This window comes from Lontra canadensis, unplaced genomic scaffold, assembly GCF_010015895.1.
Source record: "Lontra canadensis isolate GAN:19392208 unplaced genomic scaffold, GSC_riverotter_1.0 scaffold13, whole genome shotgun sequence".
NCBI classification, from domain to species: domain Eukaryota; kingdom Metazoa; phylum Chordata; class Mammalia; order Carnivora; family Mustelidae; genus Lontra; species Lontra canadensis.
In genome coordinates, this window is record NW_022631007.1 from 6,364,744 (window position 1) to 6,381,952 (window position 17,209).

Consider the following 17,209-nt stretch of genomic DNA (forward strand, 5'->3'; position numbering starts at 1 on the left):
AATTAAGATCCCACTTAGAAATTTACCACAGTGCCTAATATTGACCTTGTTCAGGAAAGTTTATGGTACTAACATCAATTTTGTTTTTCAGGCTTTAAGAAAACATTGAAATATATGGAATGGGATAAATTCTTCCCGATCCTCTGAGTAGATTTCTTTGAGGTTTCAATCTGTCTTCTTGTATATATTTCTTAGTCTGATTGCTCTCCATTTGTTTATTTGCAATAGCTATTTTGAAGATTTTTGTAGTATTTTACTTAGAAAATGCATTTTATAGGGAGCTTCTCATGAATCTATGTAGGAAACTAGATTTATTCCCAAATAAAATTCTCAGTAGTACATTTATGATTTTCTTCCAGATTTTTCAGCTTTGTCCTCTGTCTGGGAGGTAGATGTTAAGGTATATCCACACACAAGTCCAAGTAGCACGATTTCTTCCATCCTTTTGTTCAAGTTTCTCTAAATAAATCTGCCAAAATTCACTGAAGTCTAACCTCTGGGGCCTGAAAACAAAGAAGGAAACAAGACTCCTTTTTGTTTCCAAAGCTGAATTGGGCTTTTATTTAGTTGAGGTTGGAGACCTAAGTGACACTTCCCCAGTCTGTGTATGCAAGTAATTTGAATAAGAACAAAGAAACTAATGCTAGTGGAGGTGCTCTGACACACATCCTCAGCCTTTCATATTTAAAATGTTACCCAAAGCCACAGGAAAGAGATTGGATCCAATGTTAGGTATAAGCATTTTTTAGTTTGGTTAGTTTCCGTCCCAGTGGGAGAGGACTGTGAGTGTGCGCGTCTGTGCTTGTCTGTGAGAGAGAGAGATAGTAAATGCTTAATATTGGTAGTGGACAAAAATACAGAAGTTGATAATGAAAGCAAGCATCTCAATGTTTTGTTTGAAATCTGGAAGAGAAGGTAAAGTGAAACAGATGGGTCATTAGGCTTTGAGGCTGTGACATTTGGAAGCCACAGTTACATTTTCCTTGAAACTGTGAATAAACAGCTTGGAAATAGTCTATGATGTTCTTTTCTGATACTGGTTTTGTTCCATTTGACTCAGGGCACTGAAAAGCAAGTGTTAGTTAAATTGTCTTGTTGTAATTATTATGCAAGAATGTATCACTTTTTAAATATTTTTACTTCCTATATTCCATTTTAGTGTAACTGGGATTCAGGCTTATAGGAGGCCCATTTAAAGGCAGGAGTCTTTCTGAGGTTGTTATTATAAGACCACCCTCTTGGTTTAAGTTTTATCTCATAAAATAATATTCATGACGTGTTTACACAACTGTATAGCTTTTTGGAGCTGGAAGGAACTATAGCAATGTGCATAGAAATGAAGAGCAAACAAATGTGAACAGGCAATGGCTATTTATTCAGAGCTTGCTATACTAAGGCAGTGAGCCTCCATCACTTATAACTGTGGAGATTTGAAGGCAGGGAGAAAAGTAAGAAATTCTTGCTGGGAAATGGGCTAGACTTCACATAGGACCCAAATGGAGACTGTTGGCATGGGAAGCTGCAAGCAAGGCCAACCAGGGGGGCATCCTATGTGATTGGATGGGAATGCAGATTTGATTTTCTCCCGTGGTCCCATATTGGAAGCAGGAGCAAAAATTAGGGAAGCTATCAGTTATTAAGTAAATCCTAGCTGTTTTGGGCCAACTGTCACACGGATTATTGTTTGGCTGCCTGGATTGTTTGTTAGAGATAGTAAGTAGTCTGACTTCCTATAAGTCTGACTCAGGGAAAGTAGACTGGATTTCTGGGCTCATTACCCATATAGATAATGGGTTGGAGTTCTGTTTTCATATGTGGTCTGGCAATTTTCCATTTGTGTTTTCAATTTCTCAGTGATTATCTAGTCCAGATGTAGAAAGATTAAATAAATTCATAAAGAACAAATGGCTAGACTTTATTTAAATTAATAGTATCTTTTGCATGTGTAGCACTACGTAGTTTTAAAAATATATTAAAATGGGGCACCTGGGTGGTTCAGTCATTAAGTGTCTGCCTTTGGCTCAGGTCATGATCCCAGGGTCCTGGGATCAAGCCCTGTGTCAGGTTCCCTGCTCAGTGAGGGGTCTGCTTTTCCCTCTCCCTCTCTCTCTGCTTGTGTTCCCTCTCTTACTGTTTCTCTCTCTCTTTCTGTCAACAAATAAATAAAATCTTAAAAATATTTTTTAAAATGTAGAGTATCATTAGATCCTTCCAATTAAATTGGAGAGGTTAGACTGGGCTGGTTTTATCTCTATTTTGTAATTAAGAAAAATGAAGCTCTGAGAGGAGAACCCAGTGCTCAGTGATGTGGGTTATTGGCCCATGACCATGCCAGAGCTGCAGAGCTAGGCCACTCAGATGACCTCACCTAGGGTTTCTGACTATATTACAAACTATGTCTGTCTCTGCATCATAGATTCAGGCAATGGGGAACCAAAGTGGGACATTTGTGTTCTCACACTGCTACAAGTCATGGAGTGTTTGAACCAAAACAAAAAGAAAGCAAAATACACATTCTCTGAACCATTTCTGTGATATATATATATATATTTTTTTTTTTTTCCCACTGCAGTCTTTCCCAACGAATCCTCATTTGAATGAAACTTTCAACCTGGTGAATTTTACAACTTGTGATTGTTAGATAATCAGATTTTTGAAAATACTATTAGCTTTGTGTCACTTTAATACATTTACAACACTCGCTTCATTCTCTTGTTCCATTAGGAACATTGTACTTCCCAACACACCAGAAAGATGCCTGAGGAGTTGAGAGAACTACTAAATAAATAAATTAATAAATACCTATTGAGCAGTATGCAAGGTGCTAAAGACACTTATGAAACAAAACAAATCTTAGCCCCTGCTTCCAAGAACCCAGGACCTTTTGGGAAGAGTAGATACATGGAATGCAGAGATGAGGAAATCCTAGCATGGGGTGGGGATATGGGTGCAGGATACTTAAATTGAGTGACCATGACTGAGAAGCCTTCCAGGAGGAACAAAGACAAGATACAAAGATCTTCAAAGCAGATGAAGTAGAAGACAGTAGCACAAAAACAGCCTTGTTTGAGTTATAAGTGGAGTGGGGAGGAAGAAGGTCCAACCAATTTGGTAGTGTTCCTTGAGCACAGTGTTTATGTGGAAAATGATGCAGTTGGAGAGGAAAGGAAGAATGACAGTGGGAATCTTGTGGGTCATAATAAGGAGATTAGACGTAATTCTGTGGGTAAAAGGAGGCTTCTGGAAGGATTTTAGTCAAGGCTACATTGCAAACAGGTTTGCATTTTTTGTTTGTTTTTGTTTTTAAACACTTCTCTATGTGCCTTAGAGAGTGGCTATCACATCCATTCCCTGAGATAACACTGTTTAGAACAGCAAGCGGTGATCACTCATAAACCATCTTTACTACATGTGTTTTTAAGCACTTCTGTATATGTGTAACAGAATGGCTATTGCAATCATTCGCTGAAAAATACACTTGGTTAGATTTGCATTTCAAACAGATCATTTTGACAGTATATGGAGCTCATACTTCAGAGAAACAAGGATAGAGAATAGGAGACAAATTTCAATAATTCAAGGGCAATGATTAGAGTTAGAACCAAACTAATTGAGGTAGATGTGATACAAAGTACAACAGAAGGGAAAGCGAGATATTCACAAATAAAATCTGTAGACTCTTCTGACTGATAGATTTGAGAAGTAACAGTTAAAGAAAAGGAAAGACAAGCATCTAGCTTGGGTGATTGGCTAGACAGGACAGGAGGAACTGCTGGTTTAGGGAGAAGTGGTATCAGTCCAAGATCTGAAATGTTTTAAATTTGTGTTATCCATGGGACATCCAGATGTACTCACCCAGCAGGCCATTGGATAAATGAGTTAAAGCTAAGGATAATGATTCAGGATTGTGATAAACTATTTAGAAATCACTAACAATCCAGGAAGGTAAAAATCACAGGAAGACTGTATATAGAATGAGAAGAATGATGGCTAAGCTTCCATCTTGGGGATGGCACATAAGGGATGCATGGAGGAAGGAACATAGGAATGGCAAGAAAGTAGTGTTGGATGTAGAACACAACCCTGGAAGATGGGCCATTATTGAAGCCAAGAGAATTGAAGTTATAAATGAGAATAATCAAAGAGTTGTCAAATATCTTAAAAAATGTTTTTTAAATTTGTCAATTAGAAGGCAGTAGGTGAGCTTAGCAAAAACAGTTTTAGCAGAGTGGTGGGCTGAATTCATGAATTCAGAATGGGTGGCAGGATGAATGGTAGATGAGACCGTAAAGACAGTGAGTCTAACATGCTCTTTAAGAAGTTTCCTTGAAGTTGAGCACCAGAGTTACTAGAAGACTGAAGACTCATTGAGGTTCTCTTCTTCCAATGAGAAAACTACTTCCCAATGATATTAACTTGCACACCTGTTATATTTAAATGTTGTAATCTCCAACACACTCCCAAGTTGACAAAAACTCCAAAAACTCCAACACACTCCCAAGCTGACAAAAAAAAAAAAAAAATATATATATATACACACACACACACACACACACACATACACATTGTTTTTATTTATTTGACAGGGGAAGAGACAGCAAGAGAGGGAACACAGGCAGAGGGAATGGTAGAAGCATGCTTCCTTCCCACTGAGCCGGGAGCCCAATGCAGGGCTTGATCTCAGGATCTTGGGACTGTGATCTGAGCCAAAGGCAGATGCTTAACAACTGAGCACCCATGTCCCCCCTCACCACGAAATATATTGAAAACATTTGAGAAAATCTCTCTTTAATGTTTTAAAGGAATCTGGGAAGGATTCAACTTTGGTTTAACAGAATGTAATTCTGGTTAATACACAGAATCGACAGAGGAACTGAAAGTCCGAAGCCACAGCACGGAGCCATTACCAAAGTTGGACAGCAAAGAGAGAGGTCATCACGGGGCATCATCCAGAGAGCCTGTCAAAGCTCAGGAATGGGATGGAACACCAGGACCGCCCGTGGTTACCAGTAGGCTGGGAAGATGTTCTGTGAGCCCCACTTTGTTAGCAGGAAACCACAGCTCAGGTAAGAGAGATAATGGTCTTTCAGTTGCCATTATCACTTAGAGGACCATAACCACAGACATGGCTGTCCCTATTCATAGAGACAGTATATAAGCAGCCCTTCACACCAAGGGATGAGACAATGTGTTATACCACTCCAGGGAGCATTATCCACATGGACGGTAGAGAAGTGAACAGTGCTTCTTGGAGCTGTACGGTGAAGCAGCTCTAACAGCTCAGAACATCTTGTACTAAATTTCGTCTAAAGCATCTAGAGGCCTCATTGAAAACACTTTCAATTTATAAAGTTTAAGTGATTTAGAATTTATGTTCCCTGCGCTTCAGGGATGATTTTAGGCAACTGGGACAAAACGAACAGAAAATGGAAGTGAGGATACATAGGTAACAAAAACCGTCTGAAGGCAGTGGAGAGATTAGATATCATGAAGCATGTAGACTGATGATCTGATGATCACGGACTGATGACCGTGGGCACGCTGCTAAGTTTCCAGCTCTAAGTCAGAAGAGTTAGAACGTTTTAATCAAATACACCTTTAGATTTTACCAGTTGAAAATAAAATCCGTAATGCAATTTTGCATTGTTAATAGATAAATATCTATATAAGCATCAAATATTTAAAAGCAGCATATGTTTGCTTTGAAGTGATTAGTCTACATAATGGACTCACAGAGAGCTGCCAATTGAAGGAAAAAAAAAAAAAACCAAAAAACAAATAATCAAGTGACCTCCTATAGTTTTCAGGTTTCTATCCCTTAAGAATGTTAGGGTTCTAAAGGAAAGACCAATCCTTTAATGTTCTTTTCAACTCTGATACTCGTCTTGGAAAGCAATTTACATGCATTTAGCCTGTGGACTCTCTGGCAGTTATGCACAAGTTAAAATTGGAACAGGATGAATGATCTCTGTATTTGGGAAGGGATGTTTCTAGAATAGGACCCGGGCAGAGACAGAGCAGTATCTTTCCCAGACTTAAAATGTAACTTATTTCGTGATGGAGCCATAAAAATCTTGGAGAAGAGACAAGTGAATTTAGCAGAAAGTAAAAATTTATTTTTGTTAGTGAAGTATAAATAGCTATAGGTATATGAGAAGATATGTGCATTTTGTCAAAAAGGAAAAGAAACATAGGAACAAATTATATTTTGTAGAAAAAAGCATCTCTCCCTGAGAAGGTTGACCTCACAATTCAGTTGGGACTTAGGATTAATCTTGGGCTTATTAGTAGTATTTTTTAATTATTTAAATTTGTACCAGTTTGATCAAAAATATGAATAATATGTATTCCTATTATGACTAGAGATACAAAACCAAAAAGCATTACCTGAATTTCTATTAGATAATAGCCACTGTTCTAGTGTCTGAGATCACAGTGTTGAATAAGACATCCTTGCATTCAGGTGTTCGAACTCAAATGAAACACAAATGTGAAACAAAGGGGAAATCACTTAATGTTTCCTGGGAGTATATGATTTTGGCAAGAACCATCAAGGGGTTTGGGTGGGTAAAGTAATAACTGCTTGAGGATGTAACATTTGAGCTAAAGCTTGAAACCTCGGGAGCAGCTCCCCAGGAGAATGATGCAGACGAGGTCTGCCTTCTGAATGGACACCTAAAATTCTATGAGATGGAGAATAATAGTTTGTTTGGAGTGGAAGGTGGGGGAAAACTGACTGAAGAAATTGCAGAGTAGCTTGGTACCAAAAAGCAAGAATGCTGAAATGCTTTCAGCAACGAAATGCCAATTAGCAGTGGCTTAAGTAATAACGGTTTCTGTTAACTCCCCTAGCACTTGATCTGGAGGGAGGCAGTTCCAGGTATTTTGCAACTGTTGAATGATGTCCTTGAGGACAAAGGGACTTTCTGGCTTTTTGTTTTTTGTTTTTGTTTGTTTGTTTTAAAGATTTTATTTATTTATTCGACAGACAGAGATCACAAGTAGGCAGGGAGGCAGGCAGAGAGAGAGAAGTGGAAGCAGGCTCCCCGCTGAGCAGAGAGCCCAATGCAGGGCTCGATCCCAGGACCTTGGGATCATGACCCAAGCCGAAGGCAGAGTCTTTAACCCACTGAGCCACCCAGGTGCCCCTGTTTGTTTTGTTTGTTTTTTTAATTTTTCCCTTCTTCTACCTTTGATGATTTTTTTTTATGATCATGAGCTGACATTTCAGAGCATTATGCCTCAGCAAAGAGTCCCTTTCATCTAGTCAGTCTAAACTAGGAAATATGTCCTCCAGACCCATCACTCAGTGAAGAGGAATAGGATTTCCATGAGTTTTTAGAGGACACTTCTTTCTCTTATATCAAAGGGCTTCTGCTTCTACTGGGAAATGAAAGCAACAGTCTGTAATCTCAGGGAGAAAGGGAAGATGGCATTACATAAGCAATGGACAGTATCTGCCACATCATGGTTAGGTTTCCAACATTATGAGATGGATGTTTTGTAGTCACTTAAATATTTTTAAGATAGGTATAATACAGTTCAGTTTTTATCATGAACAATTCACAATCGCTCCAAGGTTCAAGAAGGGGTCCCTGGGAGGCCATTAACTAAAATAAAAGTTGTCGAGATGAACTGTGTACCATGGGTTAGGTGGGAAAGTCAGGACTCAATTTTTGACTGTGTTAGGTTGGAAGTGCTCTCAGACATCTAATTAAGAATCTAGTAGACACTTGGAATTAGAAGAGTGTAGGTAAAGAGATTTAGCAATATTACTGACTGAGGCTAGAGACCTTTGGAGGTGGTTAGAACCCTAACACTGGCTGACTCTTAAGTAAAAGAACAGGAAACTGAGAGGAGAAGGAAGTGGAGATTAGATCCTGGGGAACCCAAACATTTGAAGGTGTGGGCAGAACATGTGAAATAAATAAAAATTAAACAATTAGATGGTCCACAATTCAACTTTTACTGAACATTTGTAAAGGTGCATAAAAATGGGCAAATTGTAATGTTTTTTGACACTGATGTGACTCTTCCAAGAAATTTAGAGTGTAAACAGAATTAATAACATATTTTCACTTTCTTCCACTGCAAACTCCCGCAGCATCTCTTTTGCATTATGACATCTAAAATCTGCTTTCCTGGGTCTTTCAGCTGTGTTTGTAGGGCAGTAAATTGTCTACTGACCAGAAGAAACAACATAAATATTTTCATTCCCTCACACTCCATCTTAGATGATGAAAGATGTAGAAAAAGGTGGAAGAACAAGAGATTTCTGGTACATTTTTGATAAAGATTTTTTTGTGTCTCTATTATATTAAAAGAAACTCGAAATACAGGGGAAAATGTGGAATCCCAGATATAACAAAGTCAGTTAGGGTTTCTTATGTGCCAGAGAAACTATCAAGATGAACAGTCAAGGGGCATCTGGGTGGCTCAGTCCGTTAAGTGTCTGACTCTTGATTTCAGCTCAGATCATGATCTTGGGGTTGTCGGATTGAACCCCACATTGGGCTCTGTGCTGGGCATGGAGCCTGCTTAAGATTCTCTCTCCTTCTCCTGCTGCCCCTTCCTCCCTTCCCAGTTCATGCTCTTTCTCTCTCTCTTACACACACACACACACACACATACACACACACTCAAAAGAGCATTATAATTAAACTTTTCGATGTCAATCATTCCCAAATATGTCACTGCAATTTTATCTACTGAATCTACCATTGTACCTCTTTTGAGGGAAAGAAGAAAAGGAAAAAGAAGTTTGTTATGTTAGTAGCTTTAATGTTTCTAGAAAGAAAGCACCTAAAATATGCCAATTCTATACTAGAAAATGTCATAGCTTCACTAGCAAAAAGATATATAAAGTGAGAAAGTCTGAAGTTTACTCACCTTTGGTCTTTTTACCAAAAGATGCCCTAGCTAAAGGATACTCATCAGTGAGATGGTCTTTGTCCACAATAAGCAAGTAACTAGCAAAGGGCGCATTTTGGACTTGCTGCTTTGGAATGGAAATCAGTATTTACTCTTCTCCTTTTCTTCACACTTCCTGTTTGTTATTGTCCCCTACCAGAAACACTAGAACTGCAACCAATAATCCTCCTCCCTAAATAGCAGAGGTACTCAGGTCCACACTTAACACTACAGAGGAAAGAAGGTTTCACCTGTTACGCCTATCCATACCCCCCTATCTATCAATACCCTGGTCTGCCAACTTTCTGCTTCTGGTTTCTCTCTCTCTCTCAATTACACAAGCAAACACACACACACACACACACACACTCATGAACTGCTATCAGTCACAGACTATTGCTTTACCAAAAGTAGTTTAGCCACTTGGAATGGCTGCTCTTAACAGCTCTTTTGAGGAATGGAGGAATTGCTGAAGTAAAGCGAAGGAATGTGGCAGGAGATCTCAGTTCTAATTAACATTGCCACTGGTTGCTGTGGTGCTCTATTAATGTCACTGTTGTTTAGTAAATCAGAGACTCCCCAGAGGGTGATTCCTGAAGGCGGTAGAGGTCTGGGACCCAAATGCTCGTGAAAATAAGGGGGCAAAGTGGAAGTTATACAAGTAAATAGAGTATTCACAAAAATTCAGATTTCAGTCACTGACTCAATCAACGAATAGTTTCTAAGCGGCTTGTATCCAACGCTGTAATGGTTTCTGGAGGATAAACACAAACACAGGGCATACAAAACACGGTCTCTGACCCTCAAAGATCTTACTATGCTTCTTTTTAACACAAAACTATTGCACATAAATCATATATTGAACATATATTAATTAGTATAATAAATGCATTTTCATTGTTATCTACTGTTTACTGTAGATTACTATTCAGAGAAGAGAAAATCAGTGCAGGCTTGAAAAAAGATGGAAAACTTAGTGGAGACCTATAGTCTTAAACCAAGATTATATCAGATCTTTTTTAAAAAAATAATTTTTTAGAAGATTTTATTTCCTTATTTTTCCAAGGGAGTGCAAGCAGGAGGATGGGGGTGGGGGGAGTCATGCAGGCTCCCAGCTGAACAGGGAGCCCGATGTGGGACTTAATCCCAGGACCCTGGGATCATGACCTGAGCTGAAAGCAGATGCTTAACAAATGAGCCACCCAGGCACCCCTAAAATAATATTAATTGTTATTAATTGAGCAAAAAGGTATAGAGAGCTTTCCACATGGGGTGAAGTTGAGCAAAGATGGAGGCAAACTTCTGGTGGGTTGGCCTTGCCAGTCTAGACTGAAGAAGCATTTTTGGAAGTAAATTCAGAAGGGTGCTGTCTAAACTCTATGTGAAAAGATCTTGAAAAGATAACCATGTGTGTTTCTGCCATCTTGAGGAGGTCCGACATGGGATGAGAACTGAGGTGTGAGGCAAGCTGCTGTCACATCAGCAAGTGAATTAGGAGAGGGGACTCCTTCAAAATAGACATCCTTTGTTTGCACATTGCATACATGGGAATGCTCCTGACTTCCATAAAGGAAAACATTTTCCCCATTTTTCTGGAAACTTGAAGCCCTTTTGGTGTAAGTTATATATTTCCACAATTTTTAGGAGCTTAGACATGGAAAAAATATTTCTCCATTGCAGAGAAAATCCACTGCATACCAATGAACGTCTGACTGAATGATGGAAATTCAGGTGACCTGGAAAGCACAGGAGCCTCTCCAGGGCCCAGAAGCTACTCAGTGCCAGCTAATGTTCACCATGAGAGCTGTTTATCTCAAATCTCAAGATTTAGTTGCTTTTATGTGAGATCTCCCAATTTTTAAATACAGTTCAATTTTCAGTTTTTTTAAAAAAAGATTCTAATAGTTTAATTCGTCTGACTGGGTAAGACCTAAAGTCTACCGATTTGTCTTTTCTGGCTTATAAAATCAAGCAGTGACATCCCATTGGGTGGAGGCATAGAAATGACCCTGAAACAGAGAAGCTGGGTTATAGGAGAAGCAGCAGGTGTCAAAAGACATCCTGGCTTTTATTTTTCAGAAGCTGCAGCTCCTTGAGAAGGATGTGCTGTTGGTATGAATGGGGATTAAAGAGTGGTAGATAGCTTTTTATTTTAAAGATTCTATTTATTTGAGAGGGAGCTAGCATGCACACCAGCAGAGCATGCACACGAGCCGGGGAGGCAAAAAGGGGTAGAGGGAGTGGCCGAGGGAGAAGGAGAAGCAGAATTCCCTCTGAGCCAGGAGCCCACAGGGCTTGATCCCAGGACTCTGGGGTCATGACTCAAGCCAAAGGCGGACAGTTAGTCGACTGAGCCACCCAGGCGCCCTGAGAGTAGTAAACAGTTTTTGATTATCAAAAAGGGAGGTGTTGTTTTTTTTGTTTGTTTGTTTTGGTTTTTTTGTTTGTTTGTTTGTTTGTTTTTAAACTTTAGAAGAGAAACAGAAGTGTGGCATTCTGTGAATAGTAAGGACTATCATCTTATCCTTTCATAGCATCCTGGTAAAGTGGCCTGGCCTCTGACAGGGAGGACGGGTGGATGGACTAGTGTTTTCCAGTGAAGGTGGACTTTATGCTTTATGGTTTCAAATTCCCAAATATAGAATTCTGTACTTCATGGGGCTTTTAATGCCTGGAGAAGAGACCTCCCCCTGATGACCAGTGTGGTCTGAAGACTAAAAGATCCATCTTATCTAATCTGCTCTGCAGAACAATTCTGGGCCTTTTCATGACCCACAGAAAAATATTTTCCACCACCATTCCTGAGTTAGCCCTTCATGTCCAAGAAGAGTCCTATGCACACAAGTTCAGGGAAGCAAGACCATATATGGATTTGATTCCATTTAAAGAAAACAAAGGAATGTGCCATTTTTCACAAGCCATGTTTGTAGAGTGAGTTTTATATGACTAGTGAAAGAATGCATGAAGTATAACTGTGGTTTGGGCATCCAGTAGATCTAGATTTAAATTTGAAATCTGTTTTTTTTTTTTAAATGTTGATAATATTAGGTATGTCCCATCATGTCACCGAGCTCCATCATAAAAGATAGATGATAATTGTATCTAACTCATAGATGCTATTGAGAATTAATGGTGTGAATTAAATGAGATAATGTATTAACACACTTAGCATGGTGTCTGGAGCACAACAGATATTAAGTAGATACTAGTTATCATTATGATTTCAGACACCTTTCCAAGTGTCTGTGTGAGAGAGCAGAGAGAATCACTGATACCAGGTGATACAGGGAAGGTTCTCATTAAGTAGTGGCATTTGAGCTAGGACGTGAACGGAGTTGAATTTAGACAGGGAACAGAGCAAGAGAAGTGCAGGCAAAGTGGGGATCATGGGTGTTTTTGCTGGGGATGGTGAGAGTTCGGGTTCCAATCTGACCACGTAGCACACCCATCTCCCAGACTAGGATTCCTAAAACCGTCAGTCACAATTCTACTTCACCTTCCGATCACCTCTTTGAAGACTGGGAAGATCACAAAGATGTTTGGGTGTTAACCAAAGGCTTAAGATTGGATGCCTGCCAAGGAGATGTAGCTGAATGGGGGCCATTTAATATAAACAACAGAAAACTGGGATCCAGCAAAGGGAACGATGATTGAATTCAAACATGTAGTCTTTGAATACTGTATTTTTACCAGTTGATTTTTAAGAAAGATGTTTTCCTCTTGAAAATTCTGAAGCATATTTACTGTACTCTACTTGGTAATGCTGGAATCAATGACTCATTTTGCTGATAAACCTCCCAGCAGCTATATCTCAAAAACATTCAGGATTCAGTGCTTCATATCCAGGAAGGGTCCCAAGCACACAAAATGAGCAGCATCAGATTGGGTGGCAGGACTGGGAAATGTGGAACAGTATTTATGATAATAATTCCTGGCAGAACACTAAATCTACACATTTCCCCCCCCCCCTCTTTTTTTTTTTTTTAATTAAGTAGGCTTCACAGTCATTGTGGGGTTTAAACTCCCTGATACCAAGAGTCCCGTGCTCTATGGACTGAGCACCGCCACCCACCCCGCCCTGTTATTTTTAGTGCAAGTAAACCATGTTTTGCAACAATGTTAGTAAATTAACATTTTGGTGGGAATGATTTGAGGAAATTATGTAACACTGCTGTACCCCAGTTTTTCTATCATTATAAAAAAGATACAGGAAATCTCACTGTGTACGTCATTATGAGGATTAAATTTAAAAATGCATAGAAAAGCCTGGTATAAAGCTGGCTTATAATAGCTAGTGAGCCCACAGTTTATTTTGTTACCATTCAATTTTATTGTAAGGTTTAAGATTTTTTTTCTAGGACCAAGACTGAATGTTTCTTTTGGAAAGTGCAGCTCATTGCAATTGTGATACAGGGTTTTCTCTAGATACACACAATGTAACTGGCTCCAGAATCACTATTACTGAAACAGCCCATGCTTCTTTTATTTGTGCACTTTCCAACAAAGATTTTAGGCCAGTGCCATGGCTGTTTTGGGGTTCCCCTGAGTCTATATTCATAAAATTTGGAGAAAGGATCAGGTGCAGGCTTTAAGACTTGGTTACTGCATTATACAGAGTTATCAAAAAAATCTTAATCTCTCTCACAGAGTTTCTGTTCTGCTTGGTAGCAATGAATGGGATTTAAAATCATGTTGCCAAGGATGTGGGAAACATAGGAAAATATTGATAGCTCCAAATGTACACATATCCTTCCACAAATATCTGACTTGACATTCATTCATCTTTTCATTCATTCATTCATTCCCTTTGCATTTATTTTCTAACTTATTTATTCAGCTCTCCTCTGTGTCATTGCAGGGGCAAGGTGCAGAGGGGCAGAGTGTGCAAGGCAACGATGGTAGACTAGACCCATACTCCCAGTGCATAGTCTAACAGGGAAGACAGAAAATAAAATAAAAGATTCTAATAAATGTTATGAGGGGGAAATACTAGGCACCGTGGCATGATTTATTCTCTGGTGATTCAGACAGGCTTCCTGGAGAAAGTGATATTAAATTTGATACTGGCATGACAAGTAAGTGCTAGAAAGTAAGAAGGGTAGTGTGTTCCCTAGAGCTCACTCACTGAAGTGTGGCTGAAAAAGATTTGCTTTTAGAACTTGATTAGTATTAAACATTTTGATATGGCTGTGTAATTCCCGAACTATATCCTCTTCTCTTTTTTCCATTTCTTCATATGGTCTGGCACTTTTGGGATGCATTATGGTCCCAGTACCCTCCTTTCCTTGCATCCACACCCTTTGCAATGTGCTTTCAGAGCTCCTTATCAAGAAGTAAGGTCTACTCCTTGAATCTGGGTTAGCTTTAGGTCTTGTCCTGACCAGTTGAATGAGATGAAAGGAACTGTGTGTCTGTTCTGAGCCTCAGCCTCAAGAATGCTTCTACTTGTTCTCTTCCAATCCTACCACCACCACATAAACAAACCAGAGCTAGCCTGTGGGAGGAAGAGATACATGGAGGAAAGCCAAGAGTCTTCAGCCTTCAGCATGCCAACCCCCAACATGTGAGAAAGCATAACACGACAAAGTGGAAACACCTCCTTGAACCACAGCTGACCACAGATGACAAGTGAGCCCAGCCGAGACCAGAAGACTCCCTCAACCCATTCATGGGCTCATGAACAAAACTAAATGAGTGATGTTTTCGGTCATTGAGTTTGGGTGTAGCCTAAAATAATTAACTGAAATGGATACCACGGTTTGTTTGAGATTTGCTGATTTTTCACTCAGACGGAGATGCTTTATTGTGATGATTATATGAGTAGAGCATGTTCCCTGAAACACAAAGTCAGAGTAAAAAGTGATCTTCACTTTTTGCTTCACCATCCCGTGTTTCAAAGCATCATTTTTGACTGCCATGGTTGTGCTATTGAGCTTTGTGTTGCTAGGAACCATGAGTTCTCTCTCATTTTTACTATGCAGCAAGAACAAACAACCAATCTGTAGAGTTCAGGCCCCCGCCGTAATCTGGGCTTTGCTGTAGGATGTTGACTAACTTCCTGCTTGGCTCCCAGCAGCCCTGAGCAGCTGTGGGCTTTAGCGTCTACGACCCTCCAGGCTGTCATTCTGTACCGTGGGCTTAGGCACCCGAAGACAGCTCTCCACATCTGCTCTACTTCTCAGTTATAATTGGGTGCATTGGTTATTTCCTCCGGGAACACCGGCCAGATCCCGTTGCTAGGTTCTGCACAGTATTTTCACACTCTAGAGTTTAACGCTCTTTCTTAATTCTCGTAGTAAACACATAACAGAATTCTCATTTGGAGAACATTCAGAGAGCAATGTAAGTCATATCCCCAACAGCCCACTTTTATTTCTCTGTGGAAAACTGTGACTTCTGCTTGCTAGAATTTGTGATCACCAGAGAAATTGTTTTGTTTGTATCTCTGCTGATACTGGTGATATGGCTTTAAGAAACCAACCAGAAAAGGGGAATATGGGGCGAGTTAACCATTTTAAATAGCCAGAATGTGTCTTTACAGGGTTTGAAGGTAAATAAACAGGGTATAACATGCAGAAGAATTATTTTAAAATGATACAAGGTAATTACTCTCATACTGCAAGGCAGAAAGCTAGACCACAGCAGAACTTGCAAAAAAAAAAAAAAAATTGATCAAAATGAATTTTGTTGTCCTTGAGTGAACTCTCATCTCCAGCCTAGCAAAGTGGTTGCAGGCTGAGAGGCCAGACACTAGGTATTAGGGAGACTTGGGGATAGACTGTGTGTGTGTGTGTGTGTGTGTGTGTGTGTGTGTGTGTAAGAGAGAGAGAAAGAGAATGAGAGAGAGATGAGTCTCCACTCTTGATAGAAAACTTCCCAGTGGGTAATCAAGAGAGGGAAACTGATGGGACTACCTGAAAATCTCACTACTGGATTCTAGTCATTGAGGAAACACAATAAAATAAAAGTGCAAAAGATTAGCTGAATGGCTGCTGCTCACAGAGCAGAAGGTTGCCTGGCTGGTAACTCTCTGGCCACTGATGGTGTGTTAAAGATGTGCATAAAGTGTGTTTCCTGGGGATTAGGCCACAGAGCTTAGGCCACAGAGCCATCTAGGGGTGGTTTCGGTCATGTGACTGCCCAGAGTGGCAGGGACTCTGAAGGACCTGGCTCAAGGTGCCTGACAGGGTGTCCAGAGGGCAGACAGCAAGGGGACCAGTAGGCGAGAGACAACCAGTCAAGGGGGGCCTTCTGGGTACACTTGAAAACACCCCAAGAAGAACGATATTTACCACCTTTCCATCCCTATTACCAGAGAGTGAGAAACATTAGCTCATGCTGGTGTCAGTGAAAACCTTTCCTCTCCCTCACCTCAACCCCTTCCTCCTATCTCAGCCCCTGTGAAGGCAGACATGGGGAGGATGGAGTTAGGGGCCAGTTAGGGGTAGCCACCTGGAGGTGAGGTAGAGAGAAATGTGGTCTCCTCTGTGCCAGGAACAGGGCTAAATTGGCCAAGAGAGAAGTGTTTTCTTGAAACAAAGTTCAAAATTGTAATTAATGTAAAAAACAAGGCATTTGAATTATTACTCTAATAAGACTTTTTTTTTTTTTGACTTGAAGAAACTGAAAAAAGTTTAATTATCAAAATAAAAAGGAAATTTCTGGAAGTTGGCCTAGCGTTTAACCAAAAGACAAGAAAGGACTGCCTGCTACCCCACAGCTGGTTAGAACTGGTTTGTGGGGCAAATAGAATAACATTGCTTTCTGATTGCATCTGAGGTCTTCTGTGCTCCAGTTAAGTATACAAGTTTAAAGAAAACAGAACTTGATGTAATTGCAAAGTGTGCTCTGAGATTACTGCAAATTATATATAAGCTGAATTATGGAATTTAAGTTTATCCCTTTTACGGATCATTTGTGACCCATTTAAAAGAATGCCTTATATTGGGGTGTCTGGGTGGCTCAGCTGGTTGAGTGTCTGATTCTTGATTTCGGCTCAGGTCATGACCTCAGGGTCATGGGACTAACCCCCAAACTGGGATCCATGCTCACTGCTGGAGATTCTTTCTCTCTCTCTCCCCCTCCCTCTGCCCCTCCTCAACTCGTGCACATGTACACATTCTCTCAAATAAATAAATCTTTAAAAAATAAAATAATACCTTATATTTATATGCTATGTGTTAGCTTTTAAAATATTTTCGTAAGTGCTATCTCATTTGATCTTCACAAGAACCTATGTATCTGTAACCTGGTGTTATGACCTGATTATTTAGGTGACCAAACCGCTCAAGAAGCTCAA

The 17,209-nt window shown here is 39.9% G+C and overlaps 1 protein-coding gene across 4 annotated transcripts in view; it reads left to right on the forward strand.

The window, feature by feature from the left end:
- Positions 1-17,209, forward strand: part of NYAP2 (neuronal tyrosine-phosphorylated phosphoinositide-3-kinase adaptor 2) — a 309,354-nt gene that overhangs the window by 182,713 nt on the left and 109,432 nt on the right. For all 4 annotated transcript variants that reach the window (XM_032857361.1, XM_032857363.1, XM_032857364.1 and 1 more), the window contains one exon: positions 4,860-5,066. In XM_032857361.1, coding sequence (XP_032713252.1) covers positions 4,860-5,066 — 207 coding nt within the window. The remainder of the gene's footprint in view (positions 1-4,859; positions 5,067-17,209) is intronic.